Source organism: Capricornis sumatraensis, chromosome 21, assembly GCF_032405125.1.
Source record: "Capricornis sumatraensis isolate serow.1 chromosome 21, serow.2, whole genome shotgun sequence".
Taxonomy (NCBI): Eukaryota; Metazoa; Chordata; class Mammalia; order Artiodactyla; family Bovidae; genus Capricornis; species Capricornis sumatraensis.
Genome location: NC_091089.1, coordinates 38,184,305 through 38,209,442, shown reverse-complemented (window position 1 = coordinate 38,209,442; position 25,138 = coordinate 38,184,305). Strand labels below are relative to the sequence as shown.

The following is a 25,138-nucleotide window of genomic DNA, read 5'->3' as shown; positions in this document are numbered from 1 at the left end:
GCAGGGCAAAGACTAATAGAGTTTTGCCAAGAAAATGCACTGGTCATAGCAAACACTCTCTTCCAACAACACAAGAGAAGACTCTACACATGGACATCACCCGATGGTCAACATCGAAATCAGATTGATTATATTCTTTGCAGCCAAAGATGGAGAAGCTCTATACAGTCAGCAAAAACAAGACTGGGAGCTGACTGTGGCTCAGACCATGAACTCCTTATTGCCAAATTCAGAGTTAAATTGAAGAAAGTAGGGAAAACCACTAGACCATTCAGGTATGACCTAAATCAAATCCCTTATGATCATACAGTGGAAATGAGAAATAGATTTAAGGGCCTAGATCTGATAGATAGAGTGCCTGATGAACTATGGATGGAGGTTCATGACATTATACAGGAGACAGGGATCAAGACCATCCCCATGGAAAAGAAATGCAAACAAGCAAAATGGCTGTCTGAGGAGGCCTTACAAATAGCTGTGAAAAGAAGAGAAGTGAAAAGCAAAGGAGAAAAGGAAAGATATAAGCATCTGAATGCAGATTTCCAAAGAATAGCAAGGAGAGATAAAAAAGTCTTCCTTGGCGATCAATGCAAAGAAATAGAAGAAAACAACTGAATGGGAAAGACTAGAGATCTCTTCAAGAAAATTAGAGATGCCAAGGGAACATTTCATGCAAAGATGAGCTCAATAAAGGACAGAAATGGTATGGACCTAACAGAAGCAGAAGATATTAAGAAGAGGTGGCAAGAATACACAGAAGAACTGTACAGAAAAGATCTATGACCCAGATAATGACGATGGTGTGATCACTCACCTAGAGCCAGACATCCTGGAATGTGAAGTCAAGTGGGCCTTAGAAAGCATCACTACGAACAAAGCTAGTGGAGGTGATGGAATTCCAGTTGAGCTGTTTCAAATCCTAAAAGATGATGCTGTGAAAGTGCTGCACTCAATGTGCCAGCCAATTTGGAAAACTCAGCAGTGGCCACAGGACTGGAAAAGGTCAGTTTTCATTCCAACCCCAAAGAAAGGCAATGCCAAAGAATGCTTAAACTACCGCACAATTGCACTCATCTCACATACTAGTAAAGTAATGCTCAAAATTCTCCAAGCCAGGCTTCAGCAATACGTGAATCGTGAACTTCCAGATGTTCAAGCTGGTTTTAGAAAAGGCAGAGGAACCAGAGATTAAGTTGCCAACATCCTCTGGATCATTGAAAAAGCAAGAGAGTTCCAGAAAAACATCTATTTCTGCTTTATTGACTATGCCAAAGCCTTTGACTGTGTGGATCACAAGAAACTGTGGAAAATTCTGAAAGAGATGGGAATACCAGACCACCTGACCTGCCTCTTGAGAAACCTATATGCAGTTCAGGAAGCAACAGTTAGAACTGGACATGGAACAACAGACTGGTCCCAAATAGGAAAAGGAGTACGTCAAGGCTGTATATTGTCACCCTGCTTATTTAACTTCTAGGCAGAGTACATCATGAGAAACGCTGGGCTGGAAGAACACAAGCTGGAATCAAGATTGCTGGGAGAAATATCAATCACCTCAGATATGCAGATGACACCACCCTTATGGCAGAAAGTGAAGAGGAGCTAAAAAGCCTGTTGATGAAAGTGAAAGAGGAGAGTGAAAAAGTTGGCTTAAAGCTCAACATTCAGAAAACGAAGATCATGGCATCTGGTCACATCACTTCATGGGAAATAGATGGGGAAACAGTGGCTGACTTTTTTTTTGTGGGGGCTCCAAAATCACTGCAGATGGTGATTGCAGCCATGAAATTAAAAGACACTTACTCCTTGGAAGGAAAGTTATAACCAAACTAGACAGCATATTCAAAAGCAGAGGCATTAATTTTCCAACAAAGGTCCATCTAGTCAAGGCTCTGGTTTTTCCAGTGATCATGTATGGATGTGAGAGTTGGGCTATAAATAAAGCTGAGCACCGAAGAATTGATGCTTTTGAACTGTGGTGTTGGAGAAGACTCTTGAGAGTCCCTTGGACTGCAAGGAGATCCAACTAGTCCATTCTAAAGGAGATCAGTCCTGGGTGTTCACTGGAAGGACTGATGCTGAAGCTGAAACTCCAATACTTTGGCCACCTGATGCGAAGAGTTGAGTCATTGGAAAAACCCTGATGCTGGGAGGGATTGGGCGCAGGAGGAGAAGGGGAGGACACAGGATGAGATGGCTGGATGGCATCCCCGACTCGATGGACATGAGTTTGAGTGAACTCCAGGAGTTGGTGTTGGCAGGGAGGCCTGGCACGCTGCGATTCATGGAGTCGCAAAGAGTCGGACACGACTGAGGGACTGAACTGAACTGAACTGAGTAATGATGGTGGGAAGGAGATTCAGGAGGGAGGAGACATATGTATACCTATGGCTGAAAAAAATAAACAAGTGAAAACAAAAAGGCAATACTAGCACAAGGCTAGGGTGAGGATGAAGTGGGATGATTCCTGTTCTATGTTAATACAGGTCATGTGACCGCAGGACAGGGCTGCTGCCGCTGGAGCATGGAGGCTGGAGTTCGAGCGTCAACCCTGCAGCCCATTTCCGCTGAGGAATGCAAGGCACCTTCACCAATGTCCTTTCTTACGACAACATCCTTCTCTTCTGGGTTTATCTCTTCTCTCCTGAGCCCCTCCTCAACTCCTCCCAGAGCTCTTGAACACAGAAATCTTTGTCAGTGAATAATCTGCATGTGACCACAACGCTCAGCCCCTGTATCCTCCAGAGTGGGGCTCAGAGGAGGTGCCAGGCTGGGGACCCACCTTTGGGAGTCACCTTCAGTGGCCCAATCAGCTGTTGATGCTGAAGGAGGCAAGAGGCCATCCTGTAGGAGCGTTTCTTAGAACTGTCTCCTAAAGTGTTGCTGAGCTTGCTTTCTCATCAACAGGTCTGTGAGTCCAGTCCACTGTAGCTAACAGGTTTGGATTTTTTTTTTTCCCCAGCCTCATAATTCTTCTGTTAGGGTGTGTGTGTGTGTGTGTGTGTGTGTGTGTGTGGTAAGATACACATAATATGTGTGTGCTTAGTCACTCAGTCCTGTCCAACTTTTTGCGACCACATGGATGGTAGCCCGCCCATGTGATTCTCCAGACAAGAATACTGGAGTGATTAACCATTCCACAACCCAGGGATGGCACCTGGGTCTCCTGCATTGCTGACAGATTCTTAACCATCTGAGCCACCAGGGAAGCCCAAACATAATATAAACTTTACCATTCTAACCCTTTCTAGGTGTTCAGTTCAGTGGCATTAAGTATATCCATGTTATTGCACAACCATCACCACCATCCATCTCCAGAACGGTTAACATCTTCAAAGCTGAAATTCTTTCCCCACTAAACAGTTACTCCCCATTCCCTCCCACAAGCTCCTTCTGGAAACCACCATTCTATCAATCATTCCACCACCACCAATCATATCTCCATGATTCTACTCCTGTGGGCACCTCATACAGGTGGAATCATACAGTATTTGTCCTTTTGTGACTAGCTTATTTCACTTAGAATAATGCCCTCAAGGGCTTCCCTGGTGGCTCAGACAGTAAAGAATCCCTGCAATGTGGGAGACCTGAGTTTGATCCCTGGGTCATGAAGATCCCCTACAGGAGGGCATGGCAACCCACTCCAGTATTCATGCCTGGAGAATCCACATGGATAGAGGAGTCTGGCGGGCTACAGTCCATGGAATCACAAAGAGCTGGACATGACTGAGCAATTAAGCACAAATGCCCTCAAGGTTTATCCATGTGTCAGAATTTCCTTCCTTTTGGGGACTTCTCTGGTGCTCCAGTGGCTAAGACTCCATGCTCCCAATGCAGGGGGCCTAGGTTCAGCCTCTGGTTAGGGATCTAAGATTTCACGCACCACAACTAAACATTCTGCATTGCAAAACTAAGACATGGTGCAGCCAAATAAATAAATATTTTTAAAAAGAATTTCCTTCCTTTTTAAATCTGTAAAATATTTCATTGTCCTTTTATATAGTTCGTGAGGTTCTCCAGCAAGTTTACTGGGGTGGTTTGCCATTCCCTCCTCCAGCGGATCACATTTTGTCTGAACTCTCTGCTATGACCTGTCTTGGGTGACCCTACACAGCATGGTTCATAGTTTCATTGAGTTACGCAAGCTCCTTCACCATGACAAGGCAGTGATCCGTGGTGTTAGAGAAGACTCCTGAGAGTCCCTTGGACAGCAAGGAGATCAAACCATTCAGTCTTAAGGGACATCAACACTGAATACTCGTCAGAAGGACTGATGCTGAAACTGAAATTTTGGTCATCTGATGCGAACAACTGACTCATTGGAAAACTCCCTGATGCTGGGAAAGATTGAGGGCAGAAGGAGAAGAGGGTGTCAGAGGATGAGACGGCTGGATGGCATCACCAATGCAATGGACCTGAACTTGGGCAAACTTTGAGAGATGTTGAGGGACAGGGAGGCCTACCATGCTGCAGTCCATGGGGTCGCAAAGTGTTGGACATAACTGGGCAACTGAACAACAACAATATTCCATTGCTAGCCTGTGTCATATTTATTTTATCCATTCATCCTTTGATGGACACTTTTGTTGCTTCTACATTTTGGCTATTGTGAATAATTCTGCAAGGAACACAGGTGTACAAATATATCCGAGTCGCTGCTTTCAACCCTTTTGGGCATCTATCCAGTTATTGCTGGATCATATGGTAATTCCATGTTTAATTTTTTGAGAAACCACCATGCCATTTTCCACAGTGGCTGTATCACTTTACATTCCTACCACCAATGCACAAGGATTCTAATTTCTCCACATCTTTGCCAATCCTTTTTTCCTGTATTTTGAAAATTTTTAATTTTTTGTAAGTCATCCTAATCTCTTGAGAATTCTGTATGCAGGTCAGGAAGAACTGGACATGGAACAACAGACTGGTTCCAAATAGGAAAAGGAGTACATCAAGGCTACATATTGTCACTCTGCTTATTTAACTTTTTTGTAGAGTACATCATGAGAAATGCTGGGCTGGATGAAGCACAAGCTGGAATCAAGATTGTCGAGAGATCCTCAGATATGTAGATGACACCACCCTTATGGCAGAAAGTGAAGAAGAACTAAAGAGCCTCTTGATGATAGTGAAAGAGCAGAGTGAAAAAGTTGGCTTAAAGCTCAACATTCAGAAAACAAAGATCATGGCATCTGGTCCCATCACTTCATGGGAAATAGATGGGGAAACAGTGGAAACAATGGCAAACTTTATTTTTCTGGGCTCCAAAATCACTGCAGATGGTGATTGCAGCCATGAAATGAAAAGACACTTACTCCTTAGAAGAAAAGTTATGACCAACCTAGACAGCATATACAAAAGCAGAGACATTACTTTTCCAACAAAGGTCCATCTAGTCAAGGCTATAGTTTTTCCAGGAGTCATGTATAAATGTGAGAGTTGGACTATAAAGAAAGCCGAGTGCCAAAGAACTGATGCTTTTGAACTGTGGTGTTGGAGAAGACTCTTGAGAGTCCCTTAGACAGCAAGGAGATCCAACCAGTCCATCCTAAAGAAATCAGTCCTGCATATTCATTGGAAGGACTGATGCTGATGTTGAAACTCCAATACTTTGGCCACCTAATGGGAAGAACTGACTCATTGGAAAAGACCCTGATGCTGGGAAAGATTGAAGGCAGGAGGAGAAGGGGACAACAGAGGATGAGATGGTTGGATGGCATCACTGACTCAATGGACATGAGTTTGAGTAAGCTCTAGGAGTTGGTGATGAACAGGGAGGCCTGGCACGTTGCAGTCCATGGGGTAGCAAAGAGGTGGAGACAACTGAGCTACTGAACTGAACTGAGTGAGTGTGAAGTGGTATCTCACTATAGTTTCAATTTGCATTTCTGTAATGATTAGTGATTGTTGAGCATCATTCCATATGCTTATTGACCATTTGTATATCATCTTTGAAGAAACAGCTACTTGAGTTCTTTGCCCATTTTTTAATTGGTTGTTTGTTTTCTGGTTGTTGACTTGTTGGATTTCTTTACATATTCTGTATACTAACCCCTTTTCAGATACACGGTTGACAAGCATTTTCTCCTATTCTCTGGATTGCCTTTTCACTCTGTAGATAGTATCTGGGATGCACAAAAATTTCAATTTTGATGAAATCCAATTTATCTATTTTTTCTTCTCTTGACTGTGGTTTTGGTAGTGTAGCTATAATTTAGGTTTTTTAAAGGATTTTTCTTTTCATTTCAAATATTGTGGCCAAAAAGAAACTATGATTCAAAGAAAGTGATGGGCTTATTCCATCCGATCATTAGTTATTAATAGTAAGCTCTGGGCTGAGAATCCATATTCTTGGCTCTTCAGGGACTCTCATTGGAAGTACAAAACAAAGCAGGTACCTTGGTGAGAGCTGAAGCAAATCTCTAAAGTAATCTTCAGTTACCCTACAGTTGCATCGACCCCAAATATGAAAAATAAATCTCCAGTTTTGTCTCTTCGTCGGTCGCGTGCAAGTTTTAATCTAATGTTCAAAATAGAAAGCTTCTGGAATGGAGAGTCTGGAATGTGTTCATTTCTGGGCACTGCCTTTTACTAGAGCAGAGATCCCTGTCCAGAATGAATCAATGGGCGGCTTACACCATGTTATCAAGTCCTCAGTTGAGGAAGTCTGCGAAGCTGCAACCACTGTCCGGCCAGAACTGCCTTGCTTTTGGTGAGCTAGCAAGGGAGCGAGTCATCTTTCATTTCATCGTGCTTGAAGACAGTTCCTCTGCTCCCACCCCCGCTGCCCAGCCCCCTCCAACTCCACTCACCACTTAGTTAGGCAGTAAAGCAATAAAGCAATGGGTCTGCTTTGGAGGGTTTCTAAAAGGAAAGATAAACACAGGGGGGCAACTTGATGGGCCACAATGAAAGGAACTCATTATGAAGCCACTCAACAGCTCAGCCTCCTTTCCTAGTAAAACTGGAGTCAACCTGATCATTTCAGGGGCGGTGGGTGGGAGGGGGGCTTCTCCAACCACCGGGAGTGTGGTGGGCTTTTCAGTCTCTCTCTTCTTGAAGGTCTAAGAGCTGTAATCCTGCTCCGAGCTCTGCAGGGAGAGCATCTAATGCTGACTTCGAACTTAGCGTCAGCTCTCCGCAAGTGACAGTGAGCACCGACCCGTGGGCCCCTTCGGGGAATCAATGAGCGGACTTCGAAACTTTGGGCCTCGGGCGTTCTCGCCCCTGTGCGATCCTCTAACGCTCCGCGCCCAGAGCCCTTTGGGGAAGGGACAAGCAAGCCACGCCGTCCCCGTGACGCCGCTGCTCTCAGGCCGCTCGCCCCACACTCTGGGGAGCCCGAGGTCTAAAAACCAGCCCAGCGGCAGCACGTTCTGTGCACCCCGAGGCTGAGCACTTGATCACCCCGGGAGCCGCTTTCCTCGGTCTTCGGCCCGCTTCCAAGCCAACGCGAAAAAGAGGGAACACGGAGAGCGCGGGCGGGGAAGCGGCGGAGCTCGGGGCCGGGGCCGGCCCGCGGGCGGGGCGGGCGCGGGAAGGCGCAAGGGGGGCGTGGGCGCGGCGGCCCGCGCGCCCCGGCGGCCGGGCCAGGGGGAGGGGCGCTGGCGGCGGCGGCGCCTCCCGCCCGGGGTGAGCGGCGCGCGAGGCGGCCCCGCGGCACAGAGCGCCAAGCGGGGAGGCAGGGCTGGAGCACAGACGGCCGACGCGCGGCGCGGCTGCCATGGGCGCGCACTGACCCGCTGCTCAGCGCGGACTTCCTCGGCGGCGCGGAGCTCCCCGGCTGGCGGTGCGTCTCCTCGGTCACCATGAAAGGTAGGGCGGGCTTCGGGGCGCGCGGGAGGGGGCGAGGTGCCAAGTTTCTCTGCGCGGAGACCCGGGGGAGACCCGGTGCTGGATTTGGTGCGCGCATCCTGGGGGGCGCCCCCGGGTCTCGGGAGTCGGATACCGCCGGAGATCTCGGGGTTGGGCATTTGAAGCCAGCAAGTACTGCCCTCCCCACCGTGTCTCAACAAAGTAGTTTGAAGCCCCAAGTCGTTGTTTACGGATTCCAGTTCCCAACTTTTTAATTGAAAAAATACGCCCAGGAGAGTGGAGGCACCATCACTCCCCACCCTCGGGCCCCCTAGTTCGTTCTGCGCCCTGGCGCACGCCCCACTCTCTCCAAGGTCCTTTATCGCTCCCTGCCGTTGCCGCTTCCCCGTCTGAGAAGTCGACGGGTGTTTTCTCCCGGACTCGGGGATGTTCTCGGTGCGCCCTCCCCACATCTGGCAATGATTAGGTGCCCGCGAAGTTCAGCTGGCTCGGGAAGTGCGTTTGGCATCTTTCTCCATTAGCCCCACTGGCTGGAAAATCACCGCCCTCTGTTTCGCGTCCCTTCCATGTGCCCGCCTGCGGAGCTGTGCCCAAGTGTGATCAGGGGCGACACAGTCCCCCGGGAGGTGTCCACCGCAGGCGGGTTTGGGGAAGTGTCAGATGCTATCGCATCTTTTAGCGAGAAGTGCTTCTCAGGGAAGCCGTCTGTTGAGTAGAAAACGAAGATCTGTCAACAGAATCTCGATCTGTATGTGAGATAAATAATCACAGCAGAGGTATCGTTTGGAGATGGGCCGGCGTGGTGTTTACACAAGACTGGAATCCTGGATTTGTGCTAGGATAGGGCTGCCGTCTATGGGGTCACACAGAGTCGGACACGACTGAAGTGACTTAGCAGCAGCAGCAACACGTCCCGGTCCCCGCGCGGGCCGGACCCGAGTGAGGGGACTCGGTTCAAGATGCCATCTGACCGCTAGGACCGAGCTTCCAGCAGCCCGAAAACGCGCAATGCGACCTCTTTGACTTGCAAGCGTTGCTGATCCAGGCGCGCGCCTCGGGAGCCCCACAGACTTGGAAAGTAACTTCTGGCTCTACCTCTGCAAGGCAGATCACGCTAAACAGTTCGGAGAGATAATGTCCTACCAATTAGCTCTCTTTCCAGGGGAGTTCTGTGTCCTTCTCTGGAGACCCTGGGAAGGAAGGGGACAAAACGCCAGGTGGAAAGGGTCCCGCCCCCGGGCCAGAGACACAGAAGACAGGATGCAACGCAAGAGACACACAACTCAAGAGACACAAAAGACAGGATTTCAAAACGCAGCATGTGTGCGTTCCTTCTCTCTACATCTCAGTTTCTCTTCTCTCATTTACATTCTAGGAAAGGCGCACTTTCCTTAGCCAGCACTGATTAAGGGATCTTCCCAGAATGGCAAGAGTTCACCCGGCTAAGTTTTGCTCTGGCGCTCAGTTACCATCATTTTAGCCAGAAGTTAATCTTCTCATTGCTGGTCACTGAGGCCAGGAGGTTTTGAACTTTTGGAAAGATAAGCCAGCTCCTCATTTCATCAGCTCCCATGTGGCTTCCTAAACCCTGAAAATCTAGTTATGCTTTTGACTGGGTCAATGGCTGTTACTGCAGTTTGGGTATTTTTTTCAATGTTAATTCAAATCTGTAATGGAATACATACCTACAGGTTATATGTATGTATGCTGTGTGCTGAGTCACTTTAGTTGTTGTGTCCGACTCTTTTCGACCTCATGGACTATAGCCCACCAGGCTCCTCTGCCCATGGGATTCTCCAGGCAAAAATACTGGAGTAAGGAACCATTCCCTTCTCCAGGGTTTTTTCCTGTCCCAGGGATCGAACTGAGTCTCCTTTGTTATAGGCAGATTCTTTATGGTCAGAATCACCAGGGAAGTGTATATATTATATGTATATATTATGTATATATATATACATTATATGTATATATTATGTGTATATATATATATATATATATATATATATATATATATATATGACTTATACTACATTCTAGACCAGCTAGCACACTGCTTGGAGAAGGCTCATTGCTTATCCTCTGTGGTCTGGGCACTGTCTCAACACCCCACTTACCTTCTGCCCCCATAGGTGAAGGGGACTGAGGGGCTGAATTCCTGGGGAGGCTAGTCACTTTGAAGGCCTCTTTTAAAACGAAATGTTCTGTGAGAGACTTCCTTACCAACAATTGCCATAGAATCTGTGCTTGTCTGGTTTGTGAGGTGGGGAAGGTAGCAGACAGTAATGTTTTTTCAGTACCTACTAAGTGCGCCAGTATGCTCCACCCTCTACAAACACTTCATCAGTGAACCCTCTCAAACACCCTGTAAGATAGGCATTTTAACCCCTACACCATAGATATGGAAACAGTCCAGAAGAAATAGAAACCAGCAACAAGGGGGGTAGTAGGCATCTAAAAACAAGCTTGGCCAGGTTCCCTGTGAGTCTTGGAGAGACCTAGGACACCAGATAGAACCCTTGGACTGGAAGAAAAGTGATTCTCAGATGATTAAGTAGCCAAGGAACTCGAAGCTGGTGCAGCAGCCAGGAAGGGATGGAGCCAAGAAATCAGACACAAGCCTTCTGAAGCCAAGCAGAGTATGTTTTTAGCCAAAAAAAGAAAGTTGCCTTTACCAAGTAGAATTATTTGGACAATTTGTCATAGGTAACCAACACAGAATTTTCCTTGGGTTCGTAATTATGTCATAAAGCAATGAACTCATTATGTTTAAGCCAATGTTGCATTAGTATTTGATTTCTCTAAGTGATAGAAGTCTGTGACAGACCTTGCAAATGCTTAAAATTGAAGTGTTAAACCAAAACATTCTTTAGCCAAATAGAAAATTAGTGGACATCTTAGAAACTACAGAAGTTTATTTGTCAAGGCAAAAATTCAGCTACTATGCAAGTCAGATGCCTTTTCAAGGCACTTATTTGACTTTCTAATTCTGATTTTTAAACTTGGGATATAGCCTTTGTAAAAACCCAGGCCTTTGGAGTCTAATTCCAAGGCTTTGGTGAGCCACAGCACCACCTATCTGTTGCGTTCAGCAAATGTCTGTCTCTTATTTCTTCCTTCTCTAGAGTCCCAAGTAGAAAAATAATGACATCATTATACATTTTCCGAAAGAAAATTACTTGCCCTGTTGCTGGAATACTTTAAGTGTTCCACAGTGATTAAAACATGAAGTTGGTTTTAATTTATTTCTAATTACATTTTCAATTAGCTGTACTGCACCATAAATTTCATGGTTTTTAATATTCACACTCTTTATGAAGGAATCAGACTCCTCTAGAGTTAGGTGTGTCATTAAGAAATCACATTTCTAGTTCTGGAAGTTGGGAGTATTGGTGAATTTTAATGCAGTAGCACTTGTTACTTAAGAGATGGCCTGCTTGCAAATAGAACTACCTTATGACCCAACAATCCCACTGCTGGGCATACACACCGAGGAAACCAGAATTGAAAGAGACACATGTACCCCAATGTTCATCGCAGCACTGTTTATAATAGCCAGGACATGGAAACAACCTAGATGTCCATCAGCAGATGAATGGATAAGAAAGCTGTGCTACATATACACGATGGAGTATTACTCAGCCATTAAAAAGAATACATTTGAATCAGTTCTGATGAGATGGGTGAAACTGGAGCCAATTATACAGAGTGAAGTAAGCCAGAAAGAAAAACACCAATACAGTATACTAACACATATATATGGAATTTAGAAAGAGGGCAATGACGACCCTGTATGCAAGACAGCAAAAAAGACACAGATGTGTATAACAGACTTTTGGACTCAGAGGGAGAGGGAGAGGGTGGGATGATTTGGGAGAATGGCATTGTAACATGTATACTCTCATGTAAGAATCGAATTGCCAGTCTATGTCCGACGCAGGATACATCATGCTTGGGGCTGGTGCACGGTGATGATCCAGAGAGATGTTATGGGGAGGGAGGTGGGAGGGGGGTTCATATTTGGGAATGCATGTACACCCGTGGTGGATTCAAAAAAATAAAAATAAAATAATAATAATAATAAAAAAGAGATGGCCTGCAACAACCACCAGCTCACAGGACCACATTGGTTCAAACCACTGCTCTAATTTAATGCAGGGAGGATGTCAGTGCCATTAAAACATAGTGTCCAACTGCTTATATTTATGCTTTTGTGTGTAAACATTTCTGAAATGGCAATGATACTTTTAAAAGGTGCTAGTAAGCAGTGTATTTCTACTCCCTGTTTTCCCAGACCGGCAGTCTCTTGGCTTTCCAGGTGCCTAAGATGTCTTGTCCTTAACTGGGATAAGCAAACACTTGTGTAGGTTCTGACTGCTTTTAACATTGAAAGAATCATGTTTTCTGCAGGAAAATGGAAACAAAGTGAGGTCTTTTTCCTTTCACTGTTTGGGAATTGAGGCTTGTTTTCCTCTGGAAGACGAATTTGCAACCCAGTTACACTTTTGACTTTTCATTAGTTTGAAGATGCTTGACATTCCTAATCTGAGGTTTAATTATTGCTAAGTATATATCTTCCCAGTGGTCTCCTATGCAATTTTCCCAGATTGTTCCCATCCCCTGACCCTCACCCCCACCGCAACCATGTGGCTTATTCAACAATCATGGTGTGAAAGAGAAAAGCTGGCAGATGATAACTTCTAAGCTTATAGCATAATTCTAATTTTCTGAATTCATGCTTATTTTTATTGAAGCATTATTTCAAAACCGTTGATGCAGCTGCTGCCTAAAGTAAGTTAAATGGCCTTCAAAGTGTTTGTTTTCAAATGAGAAAATAGACATTTAAAATTTAGTGATAGAAAAATGTTATTCCTCGAGCGAACCTATCATGTGAGTGATCTCTTAGGAGGAAGTCTGATTCATGTCTTCCCACTAAGGGAAATAGTGGTTAGGTGCTGGGAGGGCTTTCCAGATGGCACTAGTGGTAAAGAACCTGTCTGCCAATGCAGAAGGCATAAAAGACGCAGGTTCGATCACTGGGTTGGGAAGATTCCCTGGAGAAGGAAATCCATTCCAGTTTTCTTTCCTGAAGACCCCCACGGACAGAGGAGCCTGGCGGGCTATAGTCCACAGGGTCACAAATAGTCGGACACAACTGAAGCAACTTAGCACACACGCACGCACAAGGAGCCCAGAATGGTGGCAGAGTGTAGCCTTTCTCCTTTTGAGGGGCAAATCAGAGTGAAAAGAATCGGGCAGTTGGGGGTCAGGGGACAGTGTTCAAGGGCACTTAGGTGATCATCTGTGAGAAGCGTCTACCCTCACCACGAGTCAGCTGTAACCAGTCTGGTCCTGCCTTTCCGTCTTTTACTCTTATGCCACTCTGAAGGCACAGACTCTCTCAGATTCTGGAATTCCTGCCTATGCCCTGGAGGCAGGGAACTGGGTTGTGAGTGGGAAGATAAATGCTGGGGACTTATTAAAACATTTGTTAAGTCCCTACCATGTGCCACAGTTCATAGATGCTGAGTGAGCAGAGTAGAAGAGGTCCCCTCCTGTCTGGCCTTAGGCCTTAATAACGTGGCATCAAAGGTCTGAAGAAACTGCTGTGCTCTTCAGCCAGTCACTGGAGGAACCTCTCTAGGCTGGAGCTCCTGCAGAGATAAGGCACATTCCAGGGTTGCTGCCCTTTGTAGAATTTATCTGCTGGGAGGTTTTCTTGTGACTGATTGAATGAGTGTGAATGGCTTGCGGAAGTCATTGACTCTGCAAACAGCCCCTGTGCTGTCTTGCTGACAGGTTTGCCTTCAGACAGTGTAGCATTGTCAGAATTGCTTTTCAGGAACAGACTTAACCACCAATGATCAGCAATAATGATGATGATGATAATAACAATAAATAAACACCTTAACAAAGGATAGAAAGGTATTGACATTCCTCATAGAACCTTCACTCTTTACTACTGATAGCGTGGTTTCTAATCACACCAGTCATCCAAAGCTTGGGGAAGGCAACTATTCAATCAAGCAGTAATTTGATTTCTATTTAAGTGAATGATGTTTGAAGGGCCCAAACCAAAATAGTACCCTGAACAGGTCCTGCTGATTGCTTAAGGGACCTTTGTAATTATATAGCAGTGAAAGCAGAAATGAGTAATCCCAAATTAAAATTCCAAAGAGAGTCCAGGAGCTTTCTTAACCCTTGAATTTATCACAGTCCATTGATACTCTTAAAAATTATTAAGGAAAGATGTTTTTCAACATAGGAGATTAAAAATTAATTTATTTATTGGAATTGGACATATTAAATATGACTTATGCTTCCTGAGTCATTTGGGATGAAAATTCTTTGTTTTGTGAAGTCATAAACACTTGCCTAAGAGGTTGGACATTTGACATTCTGCGTGCAAAAACTAACTTGTCATTGGTTTGTGAAAATATCTGCACTTTTGAGGCCTAAGTCACTTAGTTATGACATAGAAATGTTTGGAAAGTAGCTGATATATATATATATATATATATATATATGACATTATTTGAAGGCAAAATATCCAAATTTATATTCTAAATTTATAATCCAAAGTATTAATATATATTGATACTTTAAAATATGCCTATCTCAAAAAATGTAATTATACGTAGTGTTCCCAGGAGTGGAACCTGACGATATCAGTGTGGTGAGGAGTGTGGGCTCTGAAACCAGAGGGCCTGCTGACCACATACATATTCGTTAGCCTCCTGGGCCCCTCAGTTTCCTCATCTGTCAAATGGGGGGATAATAATGACATATACTGGATGCTGTTTTTTTCTATCTTTTGAGGATTATATAGGTTAGTTTAGCTCAGTTGTTTAGAGTGGTGTCTTGCACTTAAGGAGAACTCAAGATATTTTAGGTTTTGGAACACTGTATAATTGTGACTTACTGTTTATTCCAGGCAGGAATGTAATTGCCAATTATGAACCATTTATGTTAAGTTAATCAAGTGATATGGGCTTCCTTGGTGGCTCAGCGGTAAAGAATCTGCCTGCCAATATCCAAGGGGATACCCAAAATATTTAGCAACCCAGGTGACACTCTATTGAGGCTATGGTTCTCACAGATGCCTGCATGAAAGCCACTCCCCTAGAGCAGCGGCCAGTGGAGGGTGGCTGTGGACTCCAGGGGCCAGTGGGCACTGGGTATTTGGTCCCAGGGGTGCCCTCCTCTCCTTCTCCCCCACTGGGCCAGCCATAGTAGGTGGGTAGTGGGACACACAAGACCAACTTGCAGGAATGGTGCTTGCCGACTGGTTTGGAAGCAGTTAAAGATCTTGAGAGCCCGGGGGACCACTCTGTTCTGTTCTAGTGGTGATGACGCTACTAAAGAAGCCAGGGCTCCTTTCTCAGGGTGGAGACAGGACAGGGTGAACGGCAGCGCTGAGCCCAGCTTGTTAAGTTTGCATTCAGCCTTGCCTCTGTCCACGGTCCTTCAACCTGGCTCCCGAAAGTTCCTGAACTTGTTCTGATCAACATGGCATTTGCCAGAAGCTACCCAGTGCAGCCATGAAGGCTGCAAGCCCAGATCTTCTGTGCGGTCGCTCCAGGGTGAACTCTGCGTGCCGGCTCTTTGGACCCGGGGACCTTTTCCGGTCGTCAGTGTCTGTTGGACTGGTGGGCTTTTTTTTTTAGTCTACCTGACTTTTATCTTCCCTACATGTTTCCTGGTTTTGTTTGTTTGATTTTTGTTCTTTCTTTCTTTCTTTTTTTTTGTTTATCAAAGTTAGAGATGCACATAGTTCAGAGAGTCAAAGAACATCTTATTTATTATGAAAAACAGCAATTTCCTGCCCAGCCCACTTCATTTTATCATTTTCCAGTCGCCAGAGGCAACCTCCTGAGAACATTTTTTGCATTTGATTTTGGCATCGGCTTTTCTTTCAGTTCTCTACCGATGCCTAGAAGACAGAATCCCCAAGCTCTGTCGCTTCAAATAACAGCTGTTTATTTGCTCACAACTCTACGATTCAGGCTGGTCTCTGCCTCCTGAGGTGTTGATTGGGCTAGAGCATCCTGGGGAGGCTGGACGGGCCAAGGCCTGGCCGGGCTCTCCCCTCCCCATCAGAGTCTCTCATTCCCCAGGGATCCCCTCTCACCAGGTCACCTCTGGTCCAGCAGGGTGCCTGGATATTTCCCAAGGCAGCCAGCTGCGTAGGGGGTGAGAACAGAAGCTGAAGAGCATGCAGAGGTCTTGGAGAAGACCTAGACCCCAAGGTCACCCACTGCTACTTCTGGCGAATTCCATCGGCCACAGCGAGTCACAAGATCCTCCCAAATTCAAGAGAATGGACGTGAACTTTCATGTGGAGGGATGGAAAGAGATGTTGGCAGTTCTTAATGTGGACAAGCTCCTATAGCCCCATGTCCTTAAGTGACCTGTTTATGGCAGTCTTCATTTTCACTGGGCTTCCCAGGCAGTAAAGACTCCTCTTGCAATGCAGGAGACACAGGTTTGATCCCTGGGTCAGGAAGATCCCGGAGAAGGAAATGACAACCCACTCCAGTATTCTTGCCTGGGAAATCCCATGGACAGAGGAGCCTGGCAGGCTACAGCCCATGGGGTCTCAAAGAGTCATTTTTATTATTTTAATTATTATTGTTATTATTTTGGTTTGGGGCGTTGTATATTGACTTCCGTTTGTAGCAGATGAGGATTTAGTTCTCCTGCCCTTCACCTCCACCTGACTACTGTCACAGATACCTCCTGATGCCCCTCATCATCCCAATATAGTTGTATTACAGTCTGGACTAGATCAATATTTGGGGTTTATATTAATAAGATGTGTGTCTGTGTGTGCTGAGTCGCTTAGTCATGTCCGACTCTTTGCAACGCTACGGACTGTAGCCTGCCAGGCTCCTCTGTCCATGGGATTCTCCAGGCAAGAATACTGGAGTGGTTTGCCATGCCCTCCTCCAGGGGATCTTCCCAACCCAAGGATCGAACACGCGTCTCTTACGTCTCCTACATCTCCTATACGGGCAAGCGAATTCTTCACCACTAACACCACCTGAGTTTCTGTAATATGCCACAGATGTGCTAGCTGCTGAGGGGACAACGTGATAAATGTCCCGTTTTGAGAAGGCTTTCCATCTGCGGGAAGTCAAAACCAGAACAGGAATGTAAGACAGATGGAGATAATTGCTGTCACACTGATACAGAGGGGCTGCAGGGCAAGGAGAGGTAAATTCTAACCACGGGGATATTGCACAACTTGGTCCACAGATTGATTGGAACATATTAATATGGATGACTCAGTTCTCCAAGCCAACTAAACTAAACTTCGCTTGAACTCATGGTACTCTGAAATCAGTGATGCTCAAAGAATGTCAGGAAGAATTCTGTTCTGTTTCAGTGTTCTCCGTCACGAAACCTCTGGCCAGCGTGGCTCTGTGCCAATTACCAAAAAGAGTAAATAAATAAAAATCATATTTTGAAATAGACAAGCAAAAGTCATGTGGCCCGTAGGTATTGCAATAAAAATGCTGTAGTACATCTGTGTCAGCTGAGAAAGTACATGCTTGTAGATATAAATCTTCAATTAAACACATTTTGTTATTTAGGATGTTAAGGTTTCTTCTTCCCTGCAGGCTAACTGCTGTCAGAAGCAGGGATTGAGTTCTGGCCATTGCAGAACTGAGAGGCCTTAAATCTTAACAAAATCCTTGCTCATGTCAAAGTGTAGCAATTGCATGACATAGATTATGTCACAGACAGATTTTGAGAAGTGGCAGGTTGCAAAGGTGACTAGATCCTTGAGAGGGAATATCCTTATTTGAACCCATCACCTCTGCAGGCCCCTGAGACTGCAAAGAAAATCTGGGGGGCTTCCCTGGCCACCCAGAGGTTAAGACTCCAAGTTTCCAATGCAGGCAGTGAGGGTTTGATCCCTGGTTAGGGAACTAAGATCTCACATGCCACAATTGTTGTTCAGTCCCTAAGCTGTGTCTGACTCTTTGTGACCTCATGGACTGCAGCCCACCAGGCTTCCCTGTCCTCTGCTATCTTCCTTAGTTTGCTCAAATTCATGTGCATTGAGTCGGTGATGCCATCCAACTATCTCATCCTCTGCTGCCCCTTCTCCTTGTGCCTTCAGTCTTTCCCAGCATCAAGGTCTTTCCCAATGTGTCACATCAGGTGGCTGAAGTATTGGAGCTTCAGCTTCAGTATCAGTCCTTCCAGTGAATATTTAGGGTTGATTTCCTTTAGGATTGACTAGTTTGATCTCTTTGCCGTCCAAGGGACTCTCAAGAGTCTTCTCCGGCACCACAATTTGAAAGCCATCAATTCACATGTGGCGAGGCATGGCCTAAATAAATAAATAAGATGACTTTTATAAAAGAAAAGAAAATCTGGGCTGCACTTAGCCTGGGTCCACTGAGTCTGAGGAAAGGGTTTTGAGAACAAAATATAACCTTGCACATGAGATCAGGCTGTTTGTCTTCCTCAAACCCATCTGCCAGCCATGTGGGTCCTGTGGTAGCCTTTTGCCCTCTCAGATGCTCAGGCACTGGGGACAGCTGACCTTGCCTCCTCTCTCCTATGGCTTTCATAGTTTGATGTGGGCCATCCACATAGCCACAGGCCCTGGCAGCTCCTGCTTCTTCCTCTTTTTCAATTCCTAAAATGAATCACTCCATCACCAGCCTGAGTCATCTGTTTGGTAGGGACACAGCTGGGGACTCTGACAGGGGCTGTGCACCACCCCCACCATAATGGAATGTCTACCTGCCCAATGTGACCCAGCTTTTAAGGATATGAAAAGTCAACTCTTGTAAATACATCGAATGAAACAGAGTTGAACCATTTCTCTCTCTTTTAGGCATGTCCCAGAGTCTAATAGTTCCAAAACCACAATGAATTTTCAAGAAGGGATATGGTGTACTGTGTTTCCCCCAAACTCTCTTTTTCCTTCCAAAGAACAAATGTTAAGAAAGATTAAGATGTTTCTCCAAGATACCTTCCCTGATAATCCGAATAATTTGTTCTCTGGGTACTTTGTACCCTGAGTATCTCAGATGATTTAGTACCTTTTTGTAGAGTTGAATGAGATAGAGATTTATATTCTTTTAGTGGCTGCTATGGGGCTTCCCAGGTGGCGCTAGTAGTAAAGAACCCTCCTGCCAATGCAGGAGACATGAGACGTGTGGTTTCAATCTCTGGGGTGGGAAGATCCTCTGGAATAGGAAATGGCAACCCACTCCAGTGTGCTTGCCTGGAGAATCCCATGGACAGAGGAGCTTGGCGGGCTACAGTTCATGGGGTCGCAAAAAGTCAGACATGACTGAGTGACTGAGCACATAAGAGTTTCTCATCCTTTACATTGCTGTATGTAAAACAGATAACCAGTGGGAATTTGCTGAGTGATGCAGGGAGCTCAAACCTGGTGCTCTGTGACAACTTAGAATGGTGGGATGGGCTGGGAGGTGGGAAGGAGGTTCAGGAGGGAGGGGCCATATGTATGGCTGATTCATGTTGATGTATGGCAGAAACCAACATGATATTGTAAAGCAATTATTCTCCAATTAAAAATTAAAAGAAATTTAAAAATTTTTAATCAAAAAAAAAAAAAAAGTTTCTCATCCTCTTGGGATGCAGGTTAAGTCGAGCAACAGGACATCCTCTTTAAGTCCTATTAGGGGTCGCCCGTAAAGCCTTTGTTTCCTTGAAATGTTAATGGGTTGTCTTAGGTTAATTTGGAGGCCAGCACTGAATTGCTTTAATAATAGAAGTCTGAGACGTTTGAAGTTCCCAGGGAAATTTCAGGAAGGAGAGAGGAGTCAGGCAGACTAAAAATGCTGCATGGGAAAAAGACCAGAGAGGAAAAAGAAAACAAACAAACAAACTAAATGGTTCAGTTCAGTTCAGTTCAGTCGCTCAGTCGGGTCCGACTCTTTGCGACCCCATGAACTGCAGCACTCCAGGCCTCCCTGTCCATCACCATCTCCCGGAGTTCACTCAGACTCATGTCCATCAAGTCCATGATGCCATCCAGCCATCTCATCCTCGGTCGTCCCTTTCTCCTACTGCCCCCAATCCCTCCCAGCGTCAGAGTCTTTTCCAATGAGTCAGCTCTTCGCATGAGGTGGCCAAAGTACTGGAGTTTCAGCTTCAGCATCATTCCCTCTAAAGAAATCCCAGGGTTGATCTCCTTCAGAATGGACTGGTTGGATCTCCTTGCAGTCCAAGGGACTCTCAAGAGTCTTCTCCAGCACCACAGTTCAAAAGCATCAATTCTTCAGTGCTCAGCCTTCTTCACAGTCCAACTCTCACATCCATACATGACCACAGGAAAAACCACAGCCTTGACTAGATGGACCTTAGTTGGCAAAGTAATGTCCCTGCTTTTGAATATACTATCTAGGTTGGTCATAACTTTTCTTCCAAGGAGTAAGCGTCTTTTAATTTCATGGCTGCAGTCACCATCTGTGGTGATTTTGGAGCCCCCAAAAATAAAGTCTGACACTGTTTCCACTGTTTCCCCGTCTATTTCCCATGAAGTGATGGGACCGGATGCCATGATCTTCGTTTCTGCTGAAAAGATGCTTTGGGGAGAACACTAATTTTTAAGCTGTTTGCTACTGAGAGCACAGCACAAGCTGCTTTTTTGTCTCCGCAGTGAGATTGTCACTGGTGGATCTTTGGCCCACAACCTGTGCATGTGAGTGGATTCTTGTGTGGTCGTGGCTCCACGGTAGAGGGGCTGGAGCTGGCAGGGGAGACTGACGCCTGGGTGGCATTGTTACCTATACTAATGTCCCATCAACTCCACTGGTCTATAAGCACCTATTTAGTGATGGAGTGAATAAGTGTGTGGATTTCTAAGCTGAAGCAGCAGATAATGGTTTCTCTCTCCCTCATTTTTTTTGGCTGTGCCACACGGCATGTGCGATCTTAGTTCCCTGATGAGGGATGGCACCTGCGCCCTCTGCATTGGAAATGTGGAGTCTTAACCTTTGGACTTCCAAGGAAGTCTCCCAAGGGTTTCCCTTTAAGTGACACTAGATCAGACCTCACAGATATCAGTGAGAGAATTACTTAGAAAAGTGGGCACAGGCTAGGGGCTTAATATGTCTTTGGTGAACTAACCAATCACCAAGTCAGTGAGAAAAAGGCTCTCTTCTTCTGGTTGTAAGCACATTCTTCCATCTAGAAAGAACGAAAGCTTTAATCCTTGACAGAAGAAGATGACTTGAATTATGAAACCCAGGATTTCTAGATTCCAAGCAAGTCTCTTCCTTGTTCACTAAATAAGGAAACATGGTAAAACACAGAGATTTCTGACTTCGCCATGGTCTTAGGAGTAGTTCTTCTCTTACACTTTTCATAACAGTGTTTTCATAACACTTCATGACAGATTAGTGTGCTGATGTTCAGCATGTTGTGTGGGATATCTCACACACCTTGGTTTTTCCACAGCATTTCAAGGTTCAGTTATAACTAGGTCCTGCATTCCACTGTTGGCTGAAAAAGATAATCACAGAGGCTTTATTTCCCCACTATGTTTCTTTTTTCTTTGAAAGCCTATCAGCTTCTTGAGGGAAGGGACTACGTCTCACTCATTTCTGTAGCCCCACTGCCTGACAGTTACGGGTCCATAGTGAGCGCTGAGTCAGCACTTTTGAACTGAACTGTATGTGGGTGGAGGGAAGCTAATTGCTGGAGCAGTGGTGGTGACCAGCTCAAGAATAATTAGTTACACAATAGCCAAGACGCAGAAGCAACCTAAATGTCCATTGACAGAAGAATGGATAAAGATGTGGTGTGTGTGTATATGTATTTATATAATGGAATATCACGAAGCCATTAAAAAGAAGGAGATAATGCCATCTGGAACAACATGGATGGACCTAGAGAGTGTCATACTAGGTGAAGTAAGTCAGACAGAAAAGGAAAAATGTCATATGTCATCTCTTATATGTGGAATTTAAAAAGAAATTATACAAATTAACTTAACTTGCAAAACAGAAACGGATTCACAGACTTAGAGAACAAACATGTTTACCGTGGGGAAGGATGGGGGGATGGGATAGTTAGGGAATTGGGGGATTGACATGGACATTCTGCTATAACGGATAACCAATAAGGACCTACCTTATAGCACAAGGAGCTCTGCTTAATGTTATATGGCAACCTGGAAGGGAGGGGAGTTTGGGAGAGAATGGATATATGTATATATATGGCTGAGTCCCTTCGCTTTTCACTTGAAACTATCACAACATTGTTTGTTAATTGGCTATACCCCAACACAAAAAAATTTAAAAGAAGGAAGAGAAGAAAAAGAAGTATTGCTTTAGAGACTTTCCTTGTGGTCCCATGATTAAGACTTCACCTTCCAATGCAGGGGATGTGGGTTTGATCCCTGATCAGGGAGCTAAGATCCCACATATCTTGGGACCAAAATACCAAAACATAAAATAGAAACAGTATTGTGGCAAGTTCAATATAGACTTTAAAAAATTGGAGTGTTTTTATCCTATTGTTCATTGCAGCACTATTGACAATAGCTAGAACATGGAAGCAACCTAGATGTCCATTGACAGATGAATGGATAAAGAAGCTGTGGTACCTATATACAATGGAATATTACTCAGCCATAAAAAGGAATGCGTTCGAGTCAGTTCTGATAAGGTGGATGAACCTAGAACCTATTATACAGAGTGAAGTGAGTCAGAAAGAGAAATATAAATATCATATTCTAACGCACGTATACAGAATCTAGAAAAAATGGTACTGAGGAATTTATTTACAGGGCAGCAGTGGAGAAACAGAAATAGAGAATAGACTTATAGACATGGGGAGAGGGCAGAAGAGGGTGAGATGTATGGAAAGAGTGACATGGAAACTTACATTACCATATGTAAAATAGATAGCCAACAAGAATTTGCTTTATGGCTCAGGAAACTCAAACAGGGGCTCTGTATCAACCTCGAGGGGTGGGATGAGGAGGGAAGTTCAGGAGGGAGGGGATATATGCATACCTGGAGAAGACAATGGCACCCCACTCCACTACTCTTGCCTGGCAAATCCCATGGGCGGGGGAGCCTGGTGGGCTGCAGTCCATGGGGTCGCTAATAGTCGGATACGGCTGAGCAACTTCACTTTCACTTTTCACTTTCATGCATTGGAGAAGGAAGTGGCAACCCACTCCAGTGTTCTTGCCTGGAGAATCCCAGGGACAGCGGAGCCTGGTGGGCTGCCGTCTGTGGGGTCGCACAGAGTCGGACACAACTGAAGCGACTTAGCAGCAGCAGCATGGCTGATTCATGTTGAGGTTTGACAGAAAACAACAAAATTCTGTAAAGCAATTATCCTACAATAAAAAAATAAATTTCAAAAAAAATGGAGTTTTTTTTTTTTAAGTATCCTATAATCAGGTACACCCATACCCGACAGAAGTGTGAAATAAGTTCATTATTAGTGTGATAAGGAATTGCATCATGACCACGTGAGGAGGAGTATTTAGGCTTTTGGTAGAAAGCATGGCTGACACAATAACACCCTTGTTTCCACAGTGGCCCCACCTTTAGGAATCCCCACAGCAAGGAAATCCACTTGCTGGGAAACCATCCATCAGTCCCAGTTATCCATTGGAAGAAGAGTGGGGAAAGATTTGGCTATCCTTGCAGGAATCATGCTGGGCTCCTGAGATGCCACAGTAGGTAGAAGAGGTGACTTCACAGCCTGGCATCTGCACAGGAAGGCCCTAGGCTCAGTTATATGATGATAACTTGACCCTTTTGTCAGTTGATTATTCAGTCATTTATTCACCAAAATCTATTAAGCCCATGCTGTGACAGGGTTTTTCCTAGTAGTTCAAATGATAAAGAATCTGCCTGCAATGTGGGAGACCTGAGTTCGATCCTTGGGTCGGGAAGATCCCTGGAGAAGGGAGTGGGCAACCCACTCCAGTATTCTCATCTGGAGAATTCCACGGGCAGAGGAGCCTGGTGGGCTACCGTCCTTGGGGTTGCAAAGAGTTGGACATGACTGAGTGACTAACACTTCTGTGACAGGCACCATTCTAGATACATGGAATTCATTGATGAAGTCAGTAAAAAAATTTTTGCTCATGGGATGTGTGATAACACACACAGATAAATGAGAATGACATCAGAGAGTGATATTAAAGTAGGACGATTTGACACAGAGTGGCTGAGTGGTAGTCCAGAAAGGCATCTCAGAGGTACCATACCTCCGCTGAGACCGGAATTAGGAGGAGTTGCCTAAAGAGCCGGAGGAACAGCATTCCAGGCTGAGGGGACAGCCAGTGAAGGGACCCTTTGGTCTTTCTCCTGGTGTGCTCCAGGAGTGGGGAGCAGGGTGGGCGAGGGGAGGGTGGAGCAGGTGGAAACGGAAGTTGAGTCCAGCATTTCCGGTCTTACCAGGGTTAACGCTCTGTCTTCTCTTCCCCGTCTCCCCCCCGCAGACGATTTTGCAGAGGAGGAGGAGGTACATTCCTTCGGTTACAAGCGGTTTGGTAAGTTCTAGCAAAGCTTCGTTCCTTCTCTGTGCTCGATCTGGGAAATGGTAATGTGACTGTGGCCGGACCTTTGATGCACAAGAATATGCGTGGCTCTAAGGCCCAGTTCTGGTTGCATGTTGAGTTTCTGTATTAACAAGTAGGTGGTTTGTCACGAAATCGGAGGGTTGTGGGACAGGAGTTGCACCCAGGCGTGGTTGGGGAAGGGATGGGATGCTTAGGCAGCTCGCCGAATACAAACCAGATGGCCTAACAGGCACAACATGGTGGGGACGGTCAATCTGTGACAAGACGGGCGTTTATCTATTTTGAGATTTAGGAGACATCTTTTCCCTTTTTCCTCAAGGCCCATGCTCTTAACTTAGTCGTTGGTAAGGGAGAAGTGAGAGTAAGACTTTCTCCAGAAACCCATCCAAACACCAGTGTGCTATGGTAGGCTGAACAAAGATACCCTCATTCTAAGCCCCAGAGCATGAATGTGACCTTCTGTGGCAGAAAGCATTTTGCAGATGTGATTAAGTCAAGAGATTGAGAAGGGGATGTTATTCTGTATTATCTGGGTGGGCTCTAAATGTAGTCATAGGTATCCTTGTGAAAGGGAGGGAGAGGAAGATTTGACTGTGGAGAGAAGATGGGATGATGGGAACAGAGAGTGGTATGATGAGCACTGCAGAACGAGGAAGGGGCCACAATCCAAGGGATGCACGTGGCCACTAGCTGCTAAAAAAAGGCAAGGAAATAGGTTTTCCATTCAGAGAACTTTGGTGGGAGTGCAGCCCCGCCACCGTCTTGACTTTGGCTGACTGAAGC

The 25,138-nt window shown here is 45.4% G+C and overlaps 1 protein-coding gene across 1 annotated transcript in view; it reads left to right on the top strand.

Annotated features, from left to right (window-relative positions):
- Positions 1-7,697: 7,697 nt before the first annotated feature.
- Positions 7,698-25,138, top strand: part of COLEC12 (collectin subfamily member 12) — a 177,274-nt gene continuing 159,833 nt past the window's right edge. The window contains exons 1-2 of the mRNA XM_068993921.1: positions 7,698-7,815; positions 24,275-24,325. Coding sequence (XP_068850022.1) covers positions 7,809-7,815; positions 24,275-24,325 — 58 coding nt within the window. The 5' untranslated portion in view covers positions 7,698-7,808. The remainder of the gene's footprint in view (positions 7,816-24,274; positions 24,326-25,138) is intronic.